The sequence below is a fragment of the Simochromis diagramma genome, unplaced genomic scaffold, assembly GCF_900408965.1.
Source record: "Simochromis diagramma unplaced genomic scaffold, fSimDia1.1 OVJJ01000293.1, whole genome shotgun sequence".
NCBI lineage: Eukaryota > Metazoa > Chordata > Actinopteri > Cichliformes > Cichlidae > Simochromis > Simochromis diagramma.
The window spans coordinates 15,413,032-15,437,564 of NW_024386801.1; the positions used below are offsets into that span (position 1 = coordinate 15,413,032).

The 24,533-nt window shown below is 42.7% G+C and overlaps 1 protein-coding gene across 3 annotated transcripts; it reads right to left on the minus strand.

The window, feature by feature from the left end:
- Window positions 1-191: 191 nt before the first annotated feature.
- prickle1a (prickle homolog 1a) lies at window positions 192-23,667 on the minus strand. 3 transcript variants are annotated; one of them, XM_040026139.1, is made up of 8 exons: window positions 23,388-23,667; window positions 6,571-6,774; window positions 4,811-4,924; window positions 3,852-3,989; window positions 3,011-3,214; window positions 2,715-2,901; window positions 1,767-2,636; window positions 192-1,646 (listed from the first exon to the last, which is right to left on the minus strand). In XM_040026139.1, exons 2-8 carry the CDS (start codon window positions 6,757-6,759, stop codon window positions 796-798), a joined length of 2,553 nt encoding a protein of 850 aa, XP_039882073.1. In that variant the 5' UTR covers window positions 6,760-6,774; window positions 23,388-23,667; the 3' UTR covers window positions 192-795. The 3 variants fall into 3 exon arrangements, with proteins under 3 accessions (XP_039882073.1, XP_039882074.1, XP_039882075.1); XM_040026140.1 differs by having other exon boundaries at window positions 22,076-23,667; XM_040026141.1 differs by lacking the exon at window positions 23,388-23,667 and adding an exon at window positions 11,869-22,068.
- Window positions 23,668-24,533: the final 866 nt, after the last annotated feature.

The window sequence follows — 24,533 nt, forward strand, 5'->3', positions numbered from 1 at the left end:
ATATGCATTTATTTTCTTTTTTTCTGTTTGTGAATATCTTTTTGCTTTGCAGTTAAAACTTTTGCAAATAAAATGTGAGACCTGTAAATAAATGATGTCTCGTATTTCCTTGTTTACATCAATTACAGTACATCAATTAAATGTGTTTTCAGAAAATGGTCACAAAAAAATCAACACCAAACACATTCAAATCATGATATATAGAGATTTTTATTGCAATTAACACCTATTTTAGCCTTATATTCCAGTTTATACATTTATACAGATTGCAATGATTTTCTTACAGTACAGAGACCCATAAATAGATTGTTCCAACAGGCTAATTATTAATACACAGTGCTTTTATGTTGGTGCTGCACAAACCTGGAAAAAACATCTGCAGAGCCTGGGTCATGTCAGTTTGTCTTTAAATTTCTGACACCCATATTTAAAAATGGCTCTGTACCAACAGCCAATTGTTTAATTTTAATGCCATTTGGTATAAAGAATGACAAAGGTACAAAAATATTACTTTAAAAAATTTCTACAATATATACAATATATCTGCACTGTTAAATAAACACAGTTTAGATTATATTTTATAAATATGTATTATACTTTACCATCAGTTTGTAATGCTATACAAGTGTACACACCTATAATAATCCAAATATGGACTTGTGTCTTACACAACCACCTTGGTAAATTGAGTGCTGTGAAGCATTTAATAGCAAGCAAACTGTTTATATTTTAAATGATGAACAAAGGGGCATCGGTGAGTGGCAAATCGTTGCCCAATGCTCAGCAGAGTAAAGCCTATGAAATTATACAGTTTTTCCCTTTGTGGCCTTTTTTCTTTTTGGATTTAGTCCATTGGCCATAAGGAGCAGAGGACATGCCTGCTACAGAGCTTGGCAAGTCATCAGTGTAATAGTGTCTGTGCGGCCTGGGCTGAGGGATGGGCTGACCCAGGAAAAAACCTTCCTCCTCAGAATCAGAGGAGGAAGATGAGCATGTAGAACACCAGTCATCATCATCATCATATAGACCCAAGAACCTTCCCATTGCTTGGCCCTGTAACCTGTAGTCGGACATGGCAGCAGAATGGGGGTGACCGTGGAATGGTTGGTGCCCCTTGGAACCGAGGGCATTCCCTCTGCGGTCCGCTTTGTTGCACATCTGGGGCCTTTCCTTAGGCAAAAGGTTTAAAGCATTGTCAGACCGGGATTTGCGGCTGCGACGCCTCCTATGGTGGTGCTGTTGACGACCAGAGTGAAGGTCCTGGCCTTGTTCTTCAAAGTGGTACACTCTCCTCCGAGTCCGTTCACTCATAGGTGGCTGCCGCACTTGAATGTCACCATAATAGCCATTGTCCACAACATCATCCGAGAATTTGACTTGCTGCGGCCTAGACTGTGAACGTGTCCTTCTGAGGGCAGGGACATGAGGTTTGGGTCTGTCCTCCTGGGGTGCTTCTTCTAGAACATTCTCCACCTCCTCCTGCTCAGATGCAAGACTTTTTAGGGAATTTGCACTTCTGTGTAACATAGAAGAGTTGAGCGTTCCCATATTACTGGTTTTCTCACAGTCTTCTGTTTCCAGTTCATGGAAACCTTGCAGGGAATATACCATAGACCTTTCTTTATTATCACCATCTACTGAGGTTCCTAGAAAGGAGAAGAAAATTTATTACATTTCTGCACTAAAATACATCAAAATCCAACTACTGACATAGCATAAAATCATGTTATTTTCCATATCTGATTTTTAGAGTTCCATCTACTCACCAGTAATATTGGAAAGAGCAAGTGAGTCCATAGAGTCTCGGACATTCTGATCTGTCTTCTTAAATTCATCGGTGATACACTCCAAAGAGTCGGTGTACCATTGTGGCTCCTCTCCCTGAAAACCTCCTCCAGCCCCATGATCCAGCTCCAACTCCTGGATTTTTCTGCTGCTTGCTGGACCTGGATGGCTACCATAGGCAGAATCTCCTAGCCCATCCTGTGATTGTGCCCAGTACATGTCAGCTTGGTACTTCTTGCTGGCAAGGCTTCCCCTTCCTCCCCCACCACTACTCCCAGCTTTTGAGGATACCTGCTTTGACTTGGTGTCCTTTTCTGCAATCCAGAAATCTGTAGGTCTAGAGTCGCTGGCTTGCTGGAAAACCCCTTGTTCCCCAAACTTTAACAATAGCTGAGTCATGTAGTCCTCGTGCTCAGCCCACTCTTCCTCCTGGTCGTCGGGTGCCTCAGTCTCATCACCGCGGCCTCTCCAGAAGTGTTCATCTGATAAGTTCATATGGGCAAGCTTGTTGGTCAGGGTGTCATCAGCATTCCCACTCAAGCCAGGGAACTTATAGTTGACAGAGGGTGAGAACAGGAGTGACTGCCGGCACTGGTCAGCTGAACGACTGCTTTTGCCAATGCGCACACTCCGGCGGGATTCACGTGAGCGCGCCGACTGGAAGGCAGAGTCAGAGGAATCGGAAGCATGCACATCTTCCCCGAGACTGCAGGCTTTGGAGCAGTAAATACGACCCTGGTATGGCAGAAAAGGACTACCCAGTAGCGAGGTCTTACAGTGGGCACAGCTAAAGCAGCTCTCAGTGGCATGCCAGTGGAGCCCATCATAGGTCATCTGAGCATGATCAACACCTGTTAAAGGGGGAGAGCAAGTTAACATTTCTCTGTTGCTTGAAATAGTATTTTAACTCCAGGAGATCACTGTCTTACCAATGTGTTCTCCACAAGCCTCACAGTACTCTGCATAGAGAGACTCAAAGCAGCCACAACAGTACGGTCTGCCGTCCTTCATGATATAACGCTGACCTCCGAGAATTGTCTCACATTCAAAACAGGAGAAGTGTTTCATGTGCCAGTGGCGCCCCTCCGCCTCAGTACACTCATCAGCAAAGATAATCTGTGGACAAAGATGTGCATTAGTTGAGACAAAATGGTCATCAACCTTTAGAAGCTTCAGATGCATTATCTATCTTTGCAACACTGTGTTTTTTTCTCCTTAGTACTACCTCATCACAGGCTGAGCATCGTGGTTTCAGCAGCTCAGCATGGTGCCTCCCGCAGTGGATCTTTCCATCGTGGTAGAAGTAGATCAAATCCACGAGGAGTTCCCTACATGTGGAGCAGACAAAGCAGGATGGGTGCCAGCACAGCCCAGCGCTCGCCCTTGAAGCAAACACGGCCATTTCTCCATCGTTGATGTTTTCGCCGCACTGTAATTGAAAGGGCTAATTATCAACTTTTAAAAACAACACAAGTCACATTAAGACTGAACAATTGTCATACTTTTGTAATAATGTTTGAGTCCTACATGGGCATGGATTTAGCTTCACACAAAGTCTGAGTCTGGCTACAAAAAAACATATGCCTTCCATCAGCACCTGGAATCCCACTAGGTTGTTCTCAGATTAGCAGAACATATTTTATGTCTGTCCTTCTGACTGACAAGAACAGGAGTGGGTGGTAGAGGTCATTTAAAAGGAGAAAGAAAAGGAAAAACAGCAGTCTCAGAGATTCATCAGTTTATGGGCACCCACTTGGCTGCTCACTGGTTCTTGTTTTAAAAAAAGAACTTTATACTGAGCCTTTCCAGCCCAGACAGCAAACACTTTTTAGTCCACGACAGCATTTCTCTCGTTTCCAGCTTTCTTTCTGATCTAGATTAGCTAAATAGCCAAAAATGAGATGCAAATAGGAAACGTAGCAAACCCTTGTTTAATACCCTTCATGGATAATTATTTTTATATAAGAATACTGTTTATATCCTTAGTTCCACAAAAACTCTAGACTACTGTCTATTTCTCAGTCATCATCGTGTTATAAACAATACATGGGCTGCATGCAACGTACATGATCACAAATGCTGTTCAGAAAATTGCGAGGCAGCAGTTTTACTGTGCCCCTCCCCAATGCTTCCTTCTTCCTCTGAACACTGAACATGTGCAGCTCCTTCTTCTCCTCCTCACTCAGGGACTGGCAATAACGCACCTGGGAAAGAAGGGAATTGGTTAGGAATATGATGGCTAGTTTCACAACCACAGGCTTTTATATCTATATATAGATATAAGAATTGGGATGATTAATGCTTCCTGAAAATCTACTACTGAGAATAGTATATATAAGTGACCTTTTTGGATTGAGGGCGAAGTGCTTATCAGAGCAGTTTGAACAAAAGGAACTCTTGACCCCAGCTTTCCCTTCCTACACCACCCAACATATCTCCACCCACAGTCCCCGATTGAGAACCTGTTTTTTTTTTTTTTTTTTTTACAACAGTCCTTAACCAGGGGGAAAGCAGACGTTTACACAAACAAGGCCTGTGTTTAGAGTGTAATCAAGACAGTGGGCAACAAAGGAAGACAGACAGCCGAGGCGAACTGTGGTGCCACTGCAGTGGTGGCATCACATAAAGCCTCTTTCAACCAGCCTCCCTCTCACTCTCTCTCTCGCTGAGCGGTCCTCATAAAAACCACTGCTATGGCAGGAATCCTGCTGGTGGGGGCTCACGGCAAACATCATAAAATTATCAAGTCAAAAGTAACATTGTACCCACTCTGGACGTCTACAAGCTTGCGAAACAAAAATCCCCCAGTGTGATGTCAATGGAGACGCTATGGGCGCACATTAGTGGGATAGCAATGGAGATGGTGAGGCTTTAGCACTGCAGGATGAGTGAGCAGCATCAAATGCAGCTACTCAAACACAAGTGTTTTTTTGTTTTTTTGTTTTTGATGCAATTTTGGTGCAAATGTGAGGGCTGAATTTTTACGAGACATGCATTTGCACACACAGGCACCAAAAATTCTCACCTCATTATCATGTGGTGGGAGTTGGTAGAGGAGCTGCTTGATTCTGAACTTCTCTCCTGGGCTGTTGACATATGGGATCTTGTCCTCAGGCAGACACGAAAAATATAGCTGGACCTGGGGAAAATATTAGGTTAAACACATGATGTTTTTGGTTGAATGAAAGGGGTTAGGGTTGGACAACTAAATGCATTCCAACTAATATAACAACTGAGCAATGGCTCAGAATTATTATTTGCAGGAGCAGAGAGTTGGTTTTGGTCCACCCCAAAAGTAATTTTAAACCCAAATTTTCACCCGTCTTATTGCAGCCATATATTATCATTATTGCCTCGGATTCAATATGCCAATATTAACACAAATTCTTTTCCAAGAAACTAGAGAACAAGCACATTAATTTGTGATGAGACACATTCTGGGATAGCGCTATGTAAAATGTATGGAAGAATGACTTTGTGGAATCAAAGACTTTTCCCTAATCCCCAAATCAGCTTTAATTCAAAAGTGCAACACACAGCAGTGATCCTCTTTGACGATGAAAAACGCAGGAATCATCGTCTACATAAATCTGTGCTGAACAAGCCAAGACAGGTCAACAGGTCAAATCAGTTTAAGGGTTATATTTTTCAGTGATATGGTTGTCTCTACAGGGACAGGACAAAGCAGGCTGTAATTGTAGCACCCTGACCCTTGGGGCCGACTGCTAAAGACTAAACTTTATGAGGGAGGGCCCATCACAGTTAGCTAGATAAAGAGATGGGATGCTGTAGTTCTGTGTGTTAGGGGACTTACAGCAGCTTTGACTGTCTAGAGGAGGGGTAACAGCACAGCAATTTACCCTGACAATCACCCTCAGACCCCAACAACCACCTCTACCATCATAAATTATGCACATCATGATGCTGCTATGACCCCTTATCCAGCTCACTAGGCCCGAGGAACAGCTAGCAAGCACCCAAGCTCTAGGTGTTTCAACCCTGTAGTAGTGACCTGTAATACATAGCCCATTTAGGGAATTGGCAGCAGTAAAGGCATTACAGTTGACCTATGTGGTTCCTAAAACAAAAGGCCCTGCATGTTAAGGCTGTTGCTGCATTCGCTTCCCTTCTTGCCCATCACCCACTCATTGCTTCCATGTGTGTTGTTGATCAAGGGCAATGGGACGGCTACAGACTGAGTGAGAGAGAGAAAAGAACACCAAGCAGTGGTGAGAGCAGAGTTTAAAAATTCTGAGGATCTGGGAAAGTGCCATATCTCACCGACTGCTCAACGGACACGGCTAATAGCTCTGCCTGTGGTTGTGGAGGCGAAGACTCCGATTCCTAGCTCGACCCACTAAGTCCTGCTTCTAACTCTGCGGTATACTCATGCTGCCCTTTAGTGGCAACCTCATAGAGTCTGAGAAATCTGCCACAAGCAGTGAGAACAAGGAAGCTTAATGAAATATGTTGTCTCTCCCATAGGTGCCATTTTCCAGAGTGTGTGGTGTGTTATTCAGTATAACACACAGTGAATAGCGTTTATCTGGGCCAGGCAAATGGGCTATAAGGGAGTTAAAATCAGGTCAGGGCTGTTTTTATTCGCTGTCTGGAGGATACACCATTATTCGTGGTGTTGATTTAGGGAGGAAATGATTTGCGAACCAATGAAATTGATACCACAGTTATAGAGAACAGTGTCCCGGTATCCAAACGGAGCAGGCTTGATAAATCTTAGCTCAGAGCGTCTTGAACTGGTGCATTTGTAAGCCACATTGTGCTTACCTGTTCAGGTCTCAGGCCAGGTGGCACCCACGCATACTCCTCCAGTGCACAGCCTGAGTCGTCATCAGAGGTTGAGCTCCGCTGGAAGCCAGATGTCAGTTTACTGATTTTCTGCTCCATCATGAAATCTCGCTTGCGTGCCCCACCCTGGAAGCCAGCCACCAGCCCTGCTGCACTCACCAGGCTCATCGGGCTCTCTTTTTACTAGACAGGTGAGATGAAAGGATAGGAAGAAGGGAAGTACCGGGATTTGGGAGAGGACAGAAGGGGGAAGAGGATAGAAATATAAAGGAAAACAAAATAGAAATGTTTGTCATCAAGCCATGACATGTGTTCCTACGTCCTCACATCTTAATCCGGCTCTCTCATGTCAGTGCTATTCCGCTGATTGTTAACCGCTTGCTGAGTCACACCATTGCCACCTCTTTCATGAGGCTCACAGCACCCCTCAAAAACCCATAATGGTATTTAAGCAAGCTTTCTTGGTTTACTTTTAGTGATGAGTCTACTACATAAAGGCACTCATAAAGACAACTCCATCCTTTCACCGCTATTATGGTAGCAGTTAAACACGTGCCTTCCTCATGTGGTTTTTGGGGGTGCAGAGATTGTTAGGAAATTCCCAAAGCTTCATGAGGTGATGTTCTATCTCATTATAGTGACAATAACAAACTATTCAGAAGTATAAACTATTTGAAGTTGCTTATAACTGTGACCATTTCTTATGAATCTTCTGCAGGTTTAAAATAATTTGTTAGGTTTATGTCTGTATGAGTCATCATTTTACTTTACTGAGAAGCTGATGATGCTATGCCCCAAGGGAGGGGGGTGGAGTTCAACACATGGGATTTGATCCTAGCTTGATCAGTTGAGCCCGAGGTCTGTATAAACACAAGCCTGGCTTTAAGACGAGGCCACCATATGGGAAGCGTCCACAAGCCTGCTCTCTCCCTTCATCTCTTCTTTTTCTTTGGATTGCAGCAGGTTGGAAAACAAACAGTGAGCGCCTGATCGTTCTTTCATCTTTTAGATGGACAGGGAGCGCAGTGCCAGACAGGTGAAGCAGCTGGATGAATGCAGATGGATAGAGGCTGACATGGATGGATAGGACTAACTGATACTGACACTATAACCTGAGGCAACAAACAGAGCAGGGAGATAAAAGACTCGAACTGTACTGACCTCTATATATGTGGTGTCTGCAGTTACTAATGTCTTACGGAAAATCCAAACTTTTGCAGACGTGATTGTTGTGATGAGGCAGAAACAAACTAAATCTGTGCAAAGCTGGATAAAATTAAAGAAATAGCGAATAAATAAAATCACTTAATTTATTTATTAATTTGTCTTTAATGTTCAGAATATACCCGGACGGAGGGAGGGAGGGAGGGATGGATGTCCAGAGTAACTTTAAAGTGATTATTTGAGATGCAAATTCCAAGCAAACCAGGTTTTGGAATAATCATTAGGCAACCCCATCTGCCCTGATCTTTATTCATCCCTCTCCAGTCATCCCATAACTTCATTTCCTGGACTCCTGTAAGCATTTAGGACCACGAAAACACAGTCATAATGAATGCGTGTGCAGTTGTGGTAATTTCTCACTAGCCAAGAGCTCTAACTGAGATCAAATGGGAGCCCAGCCAGCATCCAGCAGCCTGGCCCTTGCACCACTTCCCCCCTACCCAAGCCTTGAACCCCTATGGACAGCAAAGGTACAGAGAGCCACAGAGAGACAGCTGAGAAAACCAAATACACTCGAGGGCAAGCCTTTGAACATAGAGATGACAGCATAGGGGCCTTAAAATCTGCTTTCTGCTCAAATGATAAATAGATCAACCACCAGTGCCACCACAACAGGTTTGAGACTGATTCTGGGAGACTTTGGAACTCTAACGGATGGATGGAAAAGCAGTCTTTCCAAGATATTTTGTTTGTTTTGATGATGATGTAAAAGAGCACCGTCTAACAATTCAAATTTCCCATAGGTGCTGGCTGACCTCAAAAGCCATATCATTTTTATAGTCCATCAAACCACTCAATGATCCGTCCTGCCCCGAGGCTGGAGGCACTGTCATCGCAGAAGAGACCACTCCCATCACGACAGAAATGTTTCGTCATAGTACAAAAGATGATCAGAACCTCTTTGAAAAACGTTGCTCTCTGTTGTAAAAAAGTAGACCCAGGTCATTCCAGCAAACAGAACCATCCCTGTAGACAGACTTCAAGCTTTTTATATAATTTTATGTTGCTTAACCTCTGTAAGGAATATGCGGACACAGGCTACTCTACACACAAATACACAGAATACAGAAATGACTATCAATACCTTGTCAAAATCAGGTGCTCGTGTCGATTCACTCTGTTAGTGAAGACTGATATATTAGCATGTCAGACCTTTCTCTGATGATTAACAGATCCACGAGACATGCAGGTTCAGGCAGCAACTGGCTGTTCATATCAGCTCATCTTTCTCAAAGACAAGTCAGCCACTGTGGCATCGCTACTACTAATGACTGACAAGCCCCCCCTTAAGCTTATCCAGTCATAGACTATCAGTGTTAGGTGTGATGGTAATGGTGTTAAAGGATTCCTGGGCTTTTGGGAGGGTGAATTTAGGCTGCCTTGTACCATAAAGTGTCAGGTCAGGCGGATTGGCTTATAACATATCCCGTTAAAATGCCTCTGATGCCCTAAACAATGGTGCCTTTGTCAAGTCACTGAAGGTTTTATCCATCAAGAGTCTGTTTATCTCTTTGCAAGTATTTTTTTTCCTGAAGATGCCACATTTTATCTTGTCACATATGACAGTCGAAGCCCTCGAACCCAGATAACCTGTCTTCAGATGAGAGAGCTAGGGATGGAATAAGGCACTCTGTTGTTCTATTCATATCTATTGACTTGCAAATGAGACCAAAATAACCTACAAAAATGTGCCCTTGTTTGAGAACAGCTTGGGTTTCACGTGGGAGATAGCTAACTATAGGCAGGTTCAGTCAGGAGGCAAGAGGCTCACTTCAGAGCCACACATTTTAATCAGGCACAAAATCACTCATGTGCTACATTTGCTGGAATTCTTGCTTTCGCATGTTGGCTGGGTATCTGCAAGGATGTCTCACACAGCCAAACCTGACTCACAGGAATGTCAGGCTTGAACTTTAGCCAGGCTCTCGAAAGCAATACGGGGTGCACGCAGCTCTGTGTTAAGCAAAAAAAAAAAGTTTCTCATACATCTACAGCTGGTTGCATGCTAATTTTTCCTTTATCTGTCATGCAGTTCATTTCCTCTGGCTTTACCCGAAACAATTCCTTAACATTTTGAATGACAGAAGCACTGAGCCAGCTAACTTCACCGTGCTCATACTGACTGACTCATCACTCAGGCTGGCTTTTATAGTTTTTACCTCTAACAAGGGATCTATGGTTTGTGAGATTAGTTTTAACCCTCTGCCCCCCTTCCCTTTTCACCCTCCACCCCACCCCCCAAGCCCCTGCCCTGCCCTCCTCCCACACTAGCCAGACCCCTGCAGTCCCGAATGTTTAACAGCCCCTCACTCCTTTGTAAAGGTGCTTGTTAACATGGCTTTGGGAGCTGCAGGTCTGCATATCTGACTGATCTACCCACAGAAGGTAGTGGGGGTGCTATTAGACTGAGGATAAAATGGGGTGACTGACATGTATGAAAATGTTAATGTCCTTTTTCCACAAAGGAGAGGGAAGTTAAGTCATGCCAGGAGAAAGAGGGAAATCTTTAACAGACGCGCTTGCTTTGAAATGTTTTCAGTGATTGCTGATTTGAGAACATCCCACGACTTACTGAAGGAGGCAAGAGCCCCGTGTTCTACGGAAAGCGGACAATGGAGCTTACATTCCCACAAATGCTGCATAACAGGACCTCGGTGACTGTGTGGGTTCAGACGTGTTTCATTAAAGAACAAAACAACCACTTATTTGAGTTCACCCTGAAGAATGTCCTGTCTGACTGTAATGCCCGACAGCAGTGGTGCACCTAACTACAGTGCAATGCATTATTTATCGCTTTGTTGAATACAGAACTCTTAAAGGACCCCATGCAGCGACTGACCAATAAATTCAATCAACAGTGACATTTTTAAATAGTGTTCGACAACACTTAAACCATAGCCCCCCCCCCCCCTCCAAAAAAAATCCAGACACTGGAGCTTTGGATTAACAGCCCTTGAGAGAGTGCACAGGAAAAATAAGCAACTTCTGGTCTGAATTACTGTCTATTTCTTTAGGAAGTGGATGATGGACATGCACACAACCCAACACAGTGTTCTCTGTCAGTTTAGGCTGGCCCTACTTGTTTAACTTGGCTTCTGCTAGCTCGGTAATGCAGGATAGGCTGTAGTTGGAGAGAAAAACAAGAATTTCTGTTCACTGTCCCTGCTTACTTAAGCTTGAAGTCAGACAAACTCAGTTTATTTTTCATGTCCAACAAGATTGAAAAATATGCAGCATATTATTTATCTCCGTGCACACACGCAAATATTTAAAAATCACTGCCTGTCAGCCTTTGGCCGTTAATGTAGTGTCAAAAAATAAAAAAGAAACAAAAAAACCAACCTCTGGGCCAGATGAAGTTCATTAGAAAAATTACACCCCTGTGCTAAACTAGAAGCCTCGTGCCTAAAAAATAATAAATAAATCACATTTTAAAAAGCTGAACTTGTAATTGAGTAGTATTTATGATTCAAAAATGAATAAAACTACACAGCATCATCAAATCAAAACCTGGAAAAGCGACTCAAAATTTGATACCAGTCAGATTAGAAAAAGTCAAGGTCAAAATGCTACTGAAAAAAGAGCTCGACAGGAGGATAAGTTACGCAGTGCAAAGGCGCTATAAGGAGTTGGAGTTTGGTCAGCTTATGGAGGCCTCTGTTTGTGGCCGGGGAGTGTTTTTTCAAGACCAAATGGATGGGAGTGACATCCCCACAGAGATATACACTACTGTGCTGGCCAGCATGAACTAAGATTCAACACACAGCAGCAGACTTCAAACGCACTAACTCGTGCATGAGACCTAAAATCAAGTCTGATTCGTATATAAGAGACAACTTCCACTAAGACCAGAAATTGCCTGCATTTGGGATGTGCTACATGTTTTACAGGCGAAACATGCATTTGCAATCAAGCCATCCACACATTCATTCAAATACATTTAATCAAGGAGTTACGGTGCAACTTTTCCATTTTCTTTCAGCCTCACTACAACCAAAGCAAAGCTCTCAGAGGAACCGGTTTACATCTCATTCATTTTCCTGCAGGTCTTACCTCAGTGTAGGCCAACTCTCCTGACGTGAATAGAGAAAACGGATCTTGTCGCCACTATATCCAGTCCTAAATTGTTCTGCACTCCATATCTATGTAAGCTCCTCTAAACTCTAAATCCAGGACAGCAGCAGCCAGGCTTCTCTACCGGAGCTGTCAGCACAGTAACAGCCCATATCAAAGCTAAGACTGTATAAAGTCAGAGAGTGAGCGAGGTGTGTGTGTGCATGTGCGTGTACACGGAGGAGCCCAACCAGATGGTCATCCCACCCTCCTCTCTGTCAAACACTCCTCCTCCTCCTCCCCTCCTCTTTCTTCCAACCCGGCCCTCTTAACCTCAGCCCGGCCCTTAAACTCAGAGGCAGCGAGTCATGGCTGGGTATGGCAGAGCGAGGCGTCTCTTGCTTCAGTCAGCCCCCCCCCCTCGTACTTCAAACACATGCTCCCAAATGAGAATCGCTGGTAGAGCTCGCAGAAACCGTGCTTTAAAGCAGCACATCAGTGATGCCAGAGCTTGTTTTGCCAGGCTAACCGCCCCGTATCCACAACAGCTTTCACATGACGCTCTTCTTTCTTCTTCCCTATCAACGGCTTAAAGATGTGGGGACGGTGGTGACTGTTGAGTCAGGATTTGGTTTATTTGGTGGTTTGACATTTCCTTTGTGCCTACATGTAAAGTTAAAGAGAGCTGTCTGCTAACAAAAGTTTTGATAGGCTTATTGTTAGATCAAATGATATATATATGTATTTTATATATAGAAAGATTGGTTTCAAGCATCACAATAACTTTTTCTACTACCTGAATGTGATGTCAGCATTTCTGTATGAGACCAGCCATCCGGTTGTGAATCAAAACGAGTCCTCCATGCAAGTTACTCCAACCACAAAGCCTCACACTGTCTAAACTAAACACACACATGTAACCAAAGTTATCTCCAAGATGAAATGATTAGGTCACTATTTGATAAACAGAATTAACTGGTCTTAATAGTTGCTCAAAATTAAGATATTATATATTAGCAATATAATTTGTATTGTCAGTAAAAACAATCATTACCCTAATGTTTACTCTGTTATCACAAATTAGAAGGAATTAAAATGACAGATATCTATAAAGCCCAAACGTACAGATCCACCCACGCAGTGAAACTCCCTGGAGAGGACACTGTTGACCTCTACCTCTCCTTCACCTCTGCTGGAATGCCAGAATGTGATCCTCTTCCTCTTGCCTCAGAAAATAAAAGTTGCTGGTTCAGGTCAAACTCTGGACAGTTGCACCTTTTGCATCCCTTTGTGGTTGTTTAATTGCAATATCAAAGTGTTACTTTTGCCCAAAAGGACATGTTTACGGTGGACATAGCTTCCAGAGCACTAGAAGTTCTTCCTCGTCAGAGAGGTTTCACTGTCGAGTATAAAAACACTTAGACTGTAAAACAAAGCAGTAAGGCATTTTACTAGGAAGCAAGGAATCTATTAAACTGGTCAGATTGCTTTCTTTCTAAACATTTTAGAAGCTGTTTGTTCTTAGGAGATGCAATGTTGGGACCTAACTCTGTGAATGGTGTTTTGCTTTGAGGATTAATATAGAAAACGTTTTATGTAATGCATTGAACTTAATCAAGCGGAGAATCATTGTCTACATGCGAAATACTCAGTTGGCCTTTTAAAAAGAAAGTTGTTTAAAAAAATAAATCATATATTAAAAAAAGGCTAACAACTCATTTCTAGCACATGATGGACACCATCTGAGTAGCACTTTTTCCATCCTCCACACGCCTACATACTTTACACCATTATGTGCCAGAATATCACAGCTTGGGTGGTGAATGATGGCTGTCATTTCAATGGAAAAAAATGGAGCTTATATCTGTAAATATTCTGTTTATAAAGTACGGGATTTAACCCCTGCCAGTGCTCTTGCAGTCGAGCACTGGGACAAAGCCATTGTTGCAGTCAAGGCCGGGGAGGAGAGGAGCCCTTTCACAGCAAACTTCAGGCCTTTGTGTTAATCCAAAGACCTAAGCACCATGCTCCATTAGCAAGTCTTTTAGGGGAGGAACAACACAATGTACCCCCGTCCCCCAAAAGGAGGATTCATGAAATGCAAAGCTAAGATGGTTCCTCTAGTGTGGGCAAAACACCAGACCTGAATTGTCTTTCATTTCCTCAACATACAGAAATTAATAACCTGCTTATTTCCCACAAGAGAGAAACTCAGATATGAATGTGCAGACACCTCATCAAAGACATCTACCCAGGAACGTGCAGAGTGGCGAGTATCGATTTATGATTACATCACTCTAAAGTTAGAAGTAGCCGGCTGCACAGTTCAAGGTTCGCCGCAGATAGCTGAAAAATATAAAGTCGGACAAGTCACGGATCCCCGACCCTTGACCTGTGAGAACACCAGATGACCCATAAATCTATGGCCCTAGGGATTTACAGCCCTTTCCTCTGTCATATTTACAATGACCTGAACAGCATCTCACACCTGGTCTGTATCTTCTCACTGCTGTAAAAGAAGAAGAACAAAACAAAAAAAAGCACCCTGTGCTACTGGCAAAGTAGTTCTGAACTAGCACGCCCTGACAATGACAGGACAGGGAAGATGATCATCAGAACCATCACCTGTGATAAATCTGCATTCTTAACACAATCCCAAAGCAGGGAACACATAAAACTAAGAATCTGGTCAAACATTATTGCTATATCTACCACTAGTGATTCTTATAGTGGAATTAGCACAAATTAACATTATTAACTGTTTGTATTAGTCAAGTTTTGGACTACCACCGAAGGAGGCAAATGGAAGGTCAGTCTCTAACTCACAGCTATTGCTGAACTATTGTTGAGAGTTGCTCTCGCTAGTGTGTGAGCCACCTTATAAAAAGTAGGCATTCAAGGTTTAAATGACTTGCCAAGGGGTATTAGCAGGACACAGGCCCAACAAAAGCTTCAGTTATAAAGACCAATAAAAGCCTATCACCCTACTGTAACAACAATCCTTTTTACGCCTTGAAAGAGGGAGGAAAAGGTCAACTGGTGGAGCAGTCAGCGCATTGATATTGACTTAGCTAGATTGGCGCTGACAAACTCAGGTCAGACTGTGGGCTTGTTAGCCCTATAACCCTCACATAACCCCTTTTTACTGTTTCAGTCTGACACATTGGAGGCAGCTGAGGGCAAAGCTTAGATCTAAGCTTCGTTTCTGACAGGAGACATTTGTAAAAATTAAAGAGAAATATCTGCTCATTTGATACTTGACCCCATAAGATCCCGTGTTCCTCGAGGGTGCTGAATTGGAAAACATTTATTGGACTCTATTGCTAATGAGCTACAACTACATGTGAACATTTCCACTTCAGCTGAAATTCTAATTTCCTCATCAACCAAATAGAAACACAAAAGTTAACGATGCTTAAAAAATGTCGATAATAGAGGCCACCTGGTTTTATTTATTAGATTACTGTAATGCTATTGTCTAAAACCAATAATATAATAGTGATGAAACAGATGATCTATGAATGGGCCTGGCTGCATGGAACCAATCTATGAACAAACACTATTTCTTTACTCATTAATTTCTGCTTTATTCAATTTGCCACACTGGTGTTGTGTCATGTATGATGTAATGCAACACGTTCTCAAGTTGCAATAAGCAGCACGCGGCATGCTGCATCAGCCCATTGTTTCTCCGTTTTATCGTTAGTGCTTTGCCAAACGTTGCAGACGCGCACGATCGGGACGCCTTGTTTTTCACCCTCAATTTGACACCCTCTCACACAGTTGTAAAAGCCGGACCTCATTGGGAACAATGGAAAGTGGAGCGACAGAGCTCCTGGGGCTGTTAAAGAGAGGAAGCCCCTTTATTTGAGGATGCTATAACTCAACAAAAGCCTGTGGCTGTCTACACACAGAGCAGGCTAAGGATGAATGGGCTGCTCTTAGACTACACACTTGTGCTAACAAAAGCGGTGGATCAGCAAAGGGCAAAGCCACTCATGTGTGGTCTCCATGGGCAAACTGTGACGAGTATATACATAAAATAGCTAAACAGTCCTATTAACACCTCAAACCAGCATGTTCGGCCAAAAAAATCTCTGCTTTACCACCGTCTTGTTTCTTCAGCTGAGCTTTGATATGATCTTGGTGACCTTAAAAGCTGTTAATTTATATGACACGTGATAAGGTTTAATTACTCCTCTTAAAACAGCACCCAATTTCAAAAAGGTTTAATTTATGACCTCAAATTTTCAGAGAATCTAACACACGTGCACGCACCACGGCCCCTCACACTTGATGGGCTTTTCTCCTTAACTCTCCTCGAAGTTCAATAGTATATCCTTCCTCTGGAAATGGAACTATTTCCTGTCTTCCCAACTTCCCACCAGTTCAAACTGTCACCTGAAGGAACACGGGCAACACTTTAAAATGAAGCGCTTTCGTGTATAATGAGACGACGCGGTCCAGCAAAGAAGAAGTGGCTGACAACTCCCACACGTGGAAGCATTTTCCTGAGCCTGGCTTCAAAAGGCAAACCGTGGAATCCAACAATACTCTGAAACAGTTAAGAGCTGCTCAGTCAGGATCCCACTAATGATTAACATTCCTGAAGAAACGCTCTGTTACAGTCTTTTTAGAGCGTTCTAATTAAACACATGCTCCAGTGCCACAGCACAGAGGGAACTTGCAACTGCAAGCGGGGATGCTTCTTTCCAACTCGGCTTAATTGGACACAATTTAAGTCATTAAGGTGGTAGTAAAACAGCAGAAAGAGCAAAGGAGAGGCCCAATGATCTCCCCTGTAAGGCTCCCTGTTGCTCTGATGTTGTTGACCCTTTCACCTTCTCATGTGACTCACATTAAAAAAGAGGGGTGGAAAAAATGTACAGCTGAAGTTAAATCCAGTCCAGAAAGACCCATACTGGCTTGTTAGTTAAGCATGTATAATGTAGTTGCAAAACTGAAGTAGACCATGAGGTTATACACGTTTGGAGGTCCTGTATCCTATGAGGCAAAGTTGTACACGAGTATCTTTGCATGTGTTTGCCACATTGGGTTGCTTTTATTAGTATTCCTCTTGTTGTGCATTATTGATCATCGTGTTTCTACCTGATCTTGCTTGTTGACATAATCTATACCGGCTTTCTATACATACCCTGTCTTAAAGCATGAAAGATGCTCTTTTCCATAAAGATGATCACTCGACTATACGGATCTTTTTCAGTCTACGAGACAAGAAAATTGCATTTTTGAGGCAGAAAAGGAGGAGAGAGAAACAATGAGCATGAAACTTTTAAAGACTTCTTTCCAGGTTAAGCTTTCTGCTGTTACTGTATACTGGTCCCAAACCAATACTCTAATTTTTAAGAATCATAAAACCTTAATTATACCAACTCAATATGTGCTTTTTACATTTCTATTTTCCTCTTAATGTGAGTCAGGAATTGACTACTTCTTTATAGAAATGTGATGTAATGTCTATGTCAAGTGTGAAGCGGTGTTGAGGATAGTGGCTGAAATTTTGCTGGTGCATCATGACCCATTGAAAAAATTGCCATTGGTTGCTTTCCATTATAAAAAGACTCTCACTGATTAAATCCCTGAATTAAATCAATTCTTATTCTTTACACCCATTTTTGGTCGCCATGTCTTTAGGGTCAGGCTGACATCTGTGGTTTGAATTAGTTGTTAGAGTATTAGAGCAGGTATAACTTTTCAGTAGTTAATGACCTGTCCAGCTTACCAACAAATGAGTTGGAGCGTGTGAATGTTTCACTGTAAACATGGAGAGGTCCAATCTGAAGCCCTCTGGGAGCCTCGGTCAGTTTATCAGCTATACAGACCAGACATTAGTGGCTGGGATCAGCTTGTGTGTGAGTGTGTGTGTGTTGGCAAAATGTGTGGAATGGAAAAAGGGACGCAACTGGCTGCATTATCACCCTCCAAATTACAGATCCCAATCCTCCAGGGCAAAGCCCATTCCTAGAAACCTTGCATGTAATGTGTCTGTTAGTGTCAGCATCAGCGTGTTATTTTTGGAGCTGTTAATACTGAGGTCACTAATGACACCAAACCATCTTCAGCGATGGAACACGTGAAGGAGTTTAATAATATCTGTTATGTTTCTTTTCCAGATCCAAAAATGTCCAACGAGCTCTCTGAAGTGTGCTTCTGTACAAACAGGTCACATACAAAGATGCGCACATCTGCTGAGCCCCTGCTTTCTGTTTTCTTTGGGGGCCCAGCCCCTAACAGGAAGACAGCGTGAGCACAGCAAACAAAAACCCGGCTCTTTGAACTGGCCTCTCACTAGGAGCTGCCATCGGGTTGTTGTGGCCAAATGAAATGAAATGTTTCTGCGTCAGCTCGGTGAAGCCACTGCGGGCCTCAGGCTGCTCCTCTGCAACACATGTCCTCAGCTGGCCTTTGCCAATATTAACCCATTTGTATGTTACCCACATTTACTCACCTTTACTGTGATGCATTTTCTCAGTGTGAACAGATTACTGAAAATTATATGTAGCACATAAGTAGCACATATTATGCATAAATCGAATTTTCGTAAATGACAGCTGTCAGATGGCGGTCAGACTCAAAATAAAGAGGATGATGAGTACATCAGGCAATTCTTGCTCTTACTCTTTAACAAATATAAAATAAATCTGGTTTTGGTTACAATGTCTGGCTAAAAAACTTTGATTTAAAGTTTGATTTAACTTTGAATATGGCATTTTTTTCTCCCTTAAAGCTACACAGCTTAACTATACTGGATCTTTTTCTTCATTTTAATACAATGTTTCAACTGAATTCAGTTCTTACTGAACAAAAATTAATCAGAGTATTAATATCAGCATTGTCTGCATGTTCTGCAGAGAAATTATGGGTCCCGGATTCTATACGCATGCTACATCGACACTAATTGCACATTGTTTCAATGGCACAATGCGAGGGATATGCCAGAAATAGCTTAGAGGATCCACCCCTACAACACATAAGACCCAAAGCTTCCACTGCCATACAGCACAGGGCCCCCACCCAGAGGTCTTGCATCCAAGCCCAGACATGTTTGCTTGCTAGGGGAAGATTTATACACAATACTGGGCAGGTTTAATGTTGCACTTGATTGGCCAATACATTAGGTGACCTTTTGCCCTTGCAAGTATTGATTGCTGTGACACTTGTATCTTATGTTGTACCCAACCTCAAATCCACTTATATTTCAATCAAATATTGTATGGTGCATTGAATCTAGCATAGCAATGTAATTGGGTTTCTACTATATTCAAACCTTACATGTTTATTTGACAAAGAACTTTCAGTTATTAAACATTTAGTATTGGCTTTGATTAGGAATTGGCTACCATGTATATCCCTAACCCTGACACCCTGAAGTATAGTGTTGCTTGAAACTACAGTAAATGGACGATCAGCTTTGAAGCCAAAAATATGTAAAACTTTAAGTGAAACAGGCCTAAAGCTGGAATGGGGTAGTGCATTGACATGCTGCTTTTTGTCCCTTTTAATCTTTGTATGATATATTGTAAGAAATGTTTTGAATGAGTTATTATAGTCAACTTCAGCACTATGCAATTTGGGAATACATCACTCTGCATGCATTTATTTTCCAACCTAATTACTGGTAGAGGAAAATATGGCAACTTTTATTAACTAAACCTTCTTAGAGGAATATTCTGGCAGATTGTCCCTACTGTAACCTTTCGGGGGGGGGGGGGGGAATTCCCCGGAAATACCTTTGTTGTCAGCTGAAAAATCTCTTGCCCCAGCCCTGCAGCGTCCATTTTTAAACCCTGCTGACCTTTTCCATATCATCCACGCTCACTGACTACACCCCTGTGACAATGCCAACAGGAGGAACAAGAGCCACAGGAAGGGGCTGAGTTGGGGGAGTGTGTTTTGCATATTTTCAGCCGGGGGTCCGGAAAGCTTTAACTGAATCCCCCGTTGTGTGCTGGGGAAGTGAGCTGGGCTTTTTAATGACAACTCTGCGTAATATGTTTTCTTTTGCTTCTAGTCCTGCGATGCTTTGATTGCTTGGATGGATCCCTATAGATGTGGAGGACAAAGAGAAATCACACCATTTTGCAAGCATTCCCATCTGGCGCAGATGAATTTCCAGAGCCACAAAAGTTGCTGACATTTGGTATCTTTACATCTGTTATTCCACCTTCAGGCATGTTGATGATAATCAGCTTCTTAGCAATGCACCATGATTATCATGCAGTATACATCCAAAGCCGATCATCATGCCTATACATGGTGATGATAAAGAAACGTGTGTGTGTGTGGAGTATGACTTTCATCATCTTGGTGGTCTGATGGTTGGTCGCACAATTATGCTGTGTGGTTGCAAAAGATCTGCTGGGGCATTAAACTCCTGTCTGCGAGCCAAATCCGTTTTCCTCTAACATCATCCTGCAGCTCCCAATAAACAGAGTTGTGCCTGGAAGCGCTAAATCACTAACTACCTCTAATCACTTTAGAATAATGCTTAACATGTGGATCCAATGTGCGCCACCGCTTCGGGCACATTTCCCACTCTTATACATGATGCCGTTTGAAAATTACACAAGGGGAACTGTACCGTATAGCAAGCACAAAGTTATATTCTGTCCTACAGGAAGCAGGATCCACAATAGTTATCCCAAACACCACAATCACACTGTCACAGGGCCCTAAACTTGACCATCTGAGCCGCCGTCCAATTCAGCCAGGCCCAGTGACCACAGCTTCAGGGACCACCGGCGTTTAAACAAGCCGTATTTCTTCCAATCTCCTGCCAACCTACCACAAATAGTTTACAGTCAGTGGACTCTGCTCTCTGGAGTTTGTCTATGGCAACTCGACTCCAGTGCCACATCTCCCCATCCAGAGCCGTGAAAGACTGGCCTCCTCTGACAGATCCTCACAACACACGGCCCCTGTCCTGCTCTGCTTTTAGCCCCGCTGCGGTGAGCTGGACCACGTCTGGGGGATAAAAGGCTGCCAGAGTGTTTGGCTTGCAGGCAATTTACGCGGACGCAAAGGTGATTCATTCTAGCTTCGCACAAACAGGCCTCTGTGTAAATTTCACTAGTGCTGGGCTTTTAAATCAACATTTGGAAACGTATACATATGGGCACCAGGACTTAAATTCTGCCCCTTCGCACTTAGCTCTGCAGACTCTAGCGCTCTCCAACACCTACTTACAATCTCTCTCTCTCTTAAAAACCATCACCTTTTCTTAGCAATGCATTGTAGTACTAAAATATGCCATCAACATAATCTACTGTTATGAAGCAAGTGCACATAAACATCAAGCTTGCTGTGAAGGATCGAATCTGTTCCCATTCCTGAGTCCAAAAATGATGATGAGGCCAACTACACCCCCCACCCCCACCCCTTATGTTCACACACAATCCTGCACAAAGCACTTTAAAAGTCTTCTGATTCTATTAATGGCACCTTTGAAGCACCTCGAGGCTTTGCAAATGAGACGTGAACAAGCATGGTGTGGCATGTGGTGCTGGTCCAAAAGCACCACTTTGTAAATCATTTAGTCCATAAATAAACCTAATATTCTGAGAGACTTCTTACCTTTAGCAGATCATTCAAAGTTTAAGCTCACATGCCCCCTTTTCATTCTCAATCAAGTAAACACTGATGCCTGCAGTACGGTAAAGTAAGAGATTTTAGCGGCTATGCAGCATTATTTGACACATTAAGTACCATGTGCAGTGAAATACAATGTAAATCATTAATTTGAAAGTATGAAAATATGTATTAGCTACTGGATCCTGAATTTCTTTAAACGTGGGCTGTGGTGACACTGATATGTCTTTGTTATGTGCTGAGCACTAAAGTGCTAATAAACTTTTATTTATATGAAAATTCAAAAGATTGTTTGCCTTATTTGGTTAACTCCTGACTCCAAGGCAGTGAAGCCGTCAACCTGCAATCTGGCCACTAGGTGACACCACCACCTTAACTCTCTGTGCTGCCGTTTCTATCCCTGCTCATATCTGTTCTCTCTCAAACTACTTCTTTGTTTGATGTTTTTCTGGACTGGCGAGCGAAAAAAAAATTTAAAGTGTGGTAATAATGGCTGGGTGGGGTTATATCTGAAAACAGTTTCTGGTACAATTATAGCAGGAAATGACCTTGGAAATCATACTGTGATGATACTGTCCAGAGTCTGGAGTAAACATACCTGCTTTGTGTTGTCAAAGTGCTCCATTCTTTTAAATCCAGTCTTACTTAAATTGCCATGCAACGTCTCAAATCACGTCCACAAACCAACAATTTAGTGTCCAAATAAAGACCACACCACTCTCTTCCACCTAGCTCTTCATGGCTAACTGCCCCGAGCTCAGCAGTGCTTTGTTTTCATCCGCTGTGCTCAGTGACAGATTTCAGGTTTGAGTCTTGCTTTTACACTTAGTCGAAAGTGGGTCTCCTCAAAAAGACACGCTCAGGGTTTAATGGCTTCCCCCCCTGGTCCATTGAGGACAAATTATTATTTCAGGCAGCCTTGGTTAAATATAAACAGTATGTGCTCTCCTGTGTCTCGTAGGTTTAGCTCTTTGTATCACAGCTGAGGATGGAAATATGTGAAACTTGAGGGTGTGTCATTCTTCTCCAAAGGAAGGGCTTTATGGCATGTTTAGCTCTGTGAGAGGTCCATTAGGAGTGATGAATTCACTCAAGAAGGTTGGAGTCCTTTCCCCCTTTTTTAAGTTCAAGCTTTTTTTAATAGATATTTTAGGCTCTGTTTTAAACCCACACAGAGCAAAACAAAGTATATCAGATCAAAACAAGCTATCAAGAATAAGTTTCCAGATGTTTTCATGTAGCTATTTAAATACAGTTAAAATACCCTAAATGTTGACGTTCTCACCTCATACATCATGGTAAAGAAGAGGGGGGAGTTTAAAAAAAAAGTGGGACTAACTTCTCATGTGTGACTAAGTTCTGGTTCACTCAACAACAGTCGTGACAGCTATGCGAAGCCTGTGGCGGCGGACAGGCAGCGGTCACGGTGCGCCGACCAGTTGTCACCGAAGTGACAGGCGACAGCTGAATCTATACATCTGGAGGCCCCAGGGACGCCACGTCCGAGTGTCTCTGGTCAAGTTTTTTCAGCGTCAGAGAAACGAGGTTACTGTGACTGTACGCGCAGGGAAAGTGAAACGTGTCTCTTTGGAGATGTCGCTGCGTAAAAGCCCCCAAAACTGCGCAGGGAAATTAAAACAGGTTTGCTGACTTTATGTGGATGACACTAGTGGCATATGGTCTCTGCAGAGTATGTGCGTGTTTCACAAATGCTTAAAAGTTGTTGGAGTTTTTGTTTGTTTGTTTGAAATTAAAGTATCGTCAGCTTTTCCACTGATGCATTTAGAGTAATTAGCGTAAAACTGCAAAAAATAACACAGCCATCATAAAAAAAACAAGCAGAGTGGATGGGATTGTTTACAAACTAGGTAGACCTGAGTTAAACGCTCTAAATGACTTAGTCTGCTCACCTCCAAAATTGCTCAGTCGCAGTGAACCAAGTATCCAGAACCAATATTCCCGAAGTTAGAAAAGCTGCGTCTCATTGGTATTAGATGCACAGTCCAGAGAGGATGTCCCGGAAAGCTGAACCGAGAGCTGCGCAGAGCGATAAGCTTAAACCCCAGATACTGAATGCATTGGAGAGGAGCGCTGAGAGAGCTTGGTCTTGACTTCTCTGTCACCACATCCCAGTCGTTTCAGCGGCGCGCGGTGCGCTGTGGTGCTCCTCTCAGCGGTCACAGTAAAATGACATTAGCGTTGCTTGCTGCTTATTGGCTTAAACGAGCAGCCCCCACCATTCCAGCAGAGACGGGCTAGTCCCTCCAGCATGGTGGACAAATGCTCCTGGGAGTTTAACTCTTACCTTAACTCTTAGTTTAGGGGGTGAAACCTACTGAATAAGATTTGTCGACTTTACCTAAAGTTTACTTTGGTCTTTATTTTAAGTAATCAAGAAAGCTCACCTTTAAATTTCTCTACTTCTGTGCTGCACATGATTAAGTAAGTCAACTCAAAAGTAAAAGCTTTAAGCTGGTGTAGATACAAACTCGTTTGTCCTTCTCGCCACAAAGACTTATGGAAGGTAAGCCTATCAGCCTAATAACCCCAAAAAGCTGTTGCTTAGCCATCCAACCATGCACAGGTGCTTGGACACGCATGAAACAACAGTAAATAATTCAGGCTTGTGCTGCTCAAAGTTATGCAAAAAGATTGATCACTGTAATAATAATTTTAAGTATACTTATGTTTCACACATGTTAATGCATGAACTATGACATGGTTTTAACTGATGAGTCCTAAAAAAGATTTGAGTTTTCTGTCCAAATTCTGCCAAATCTGGATTTTGTGTCATATTGGAATCTTAAAAACAGAATCTTAAAAGTGCTCATATTTTAGAGAGGCTTTGGAAACATGAAACACAAATGCAACAGCTTGTATCAATTTAATTCCATGCCCTATCACCTTGCTCTTATTCAAATTGACACTATATATTTGGCTAACCAGGGTTATGGCCCAGTGACCAGCACGTAGCTCTGACAGTCTGACAGCATCTAAAGTAAGAACAGGTTTAGGGAGCTCAAATCGGGTCAACCTTTCTTCTCACAACACAGTGA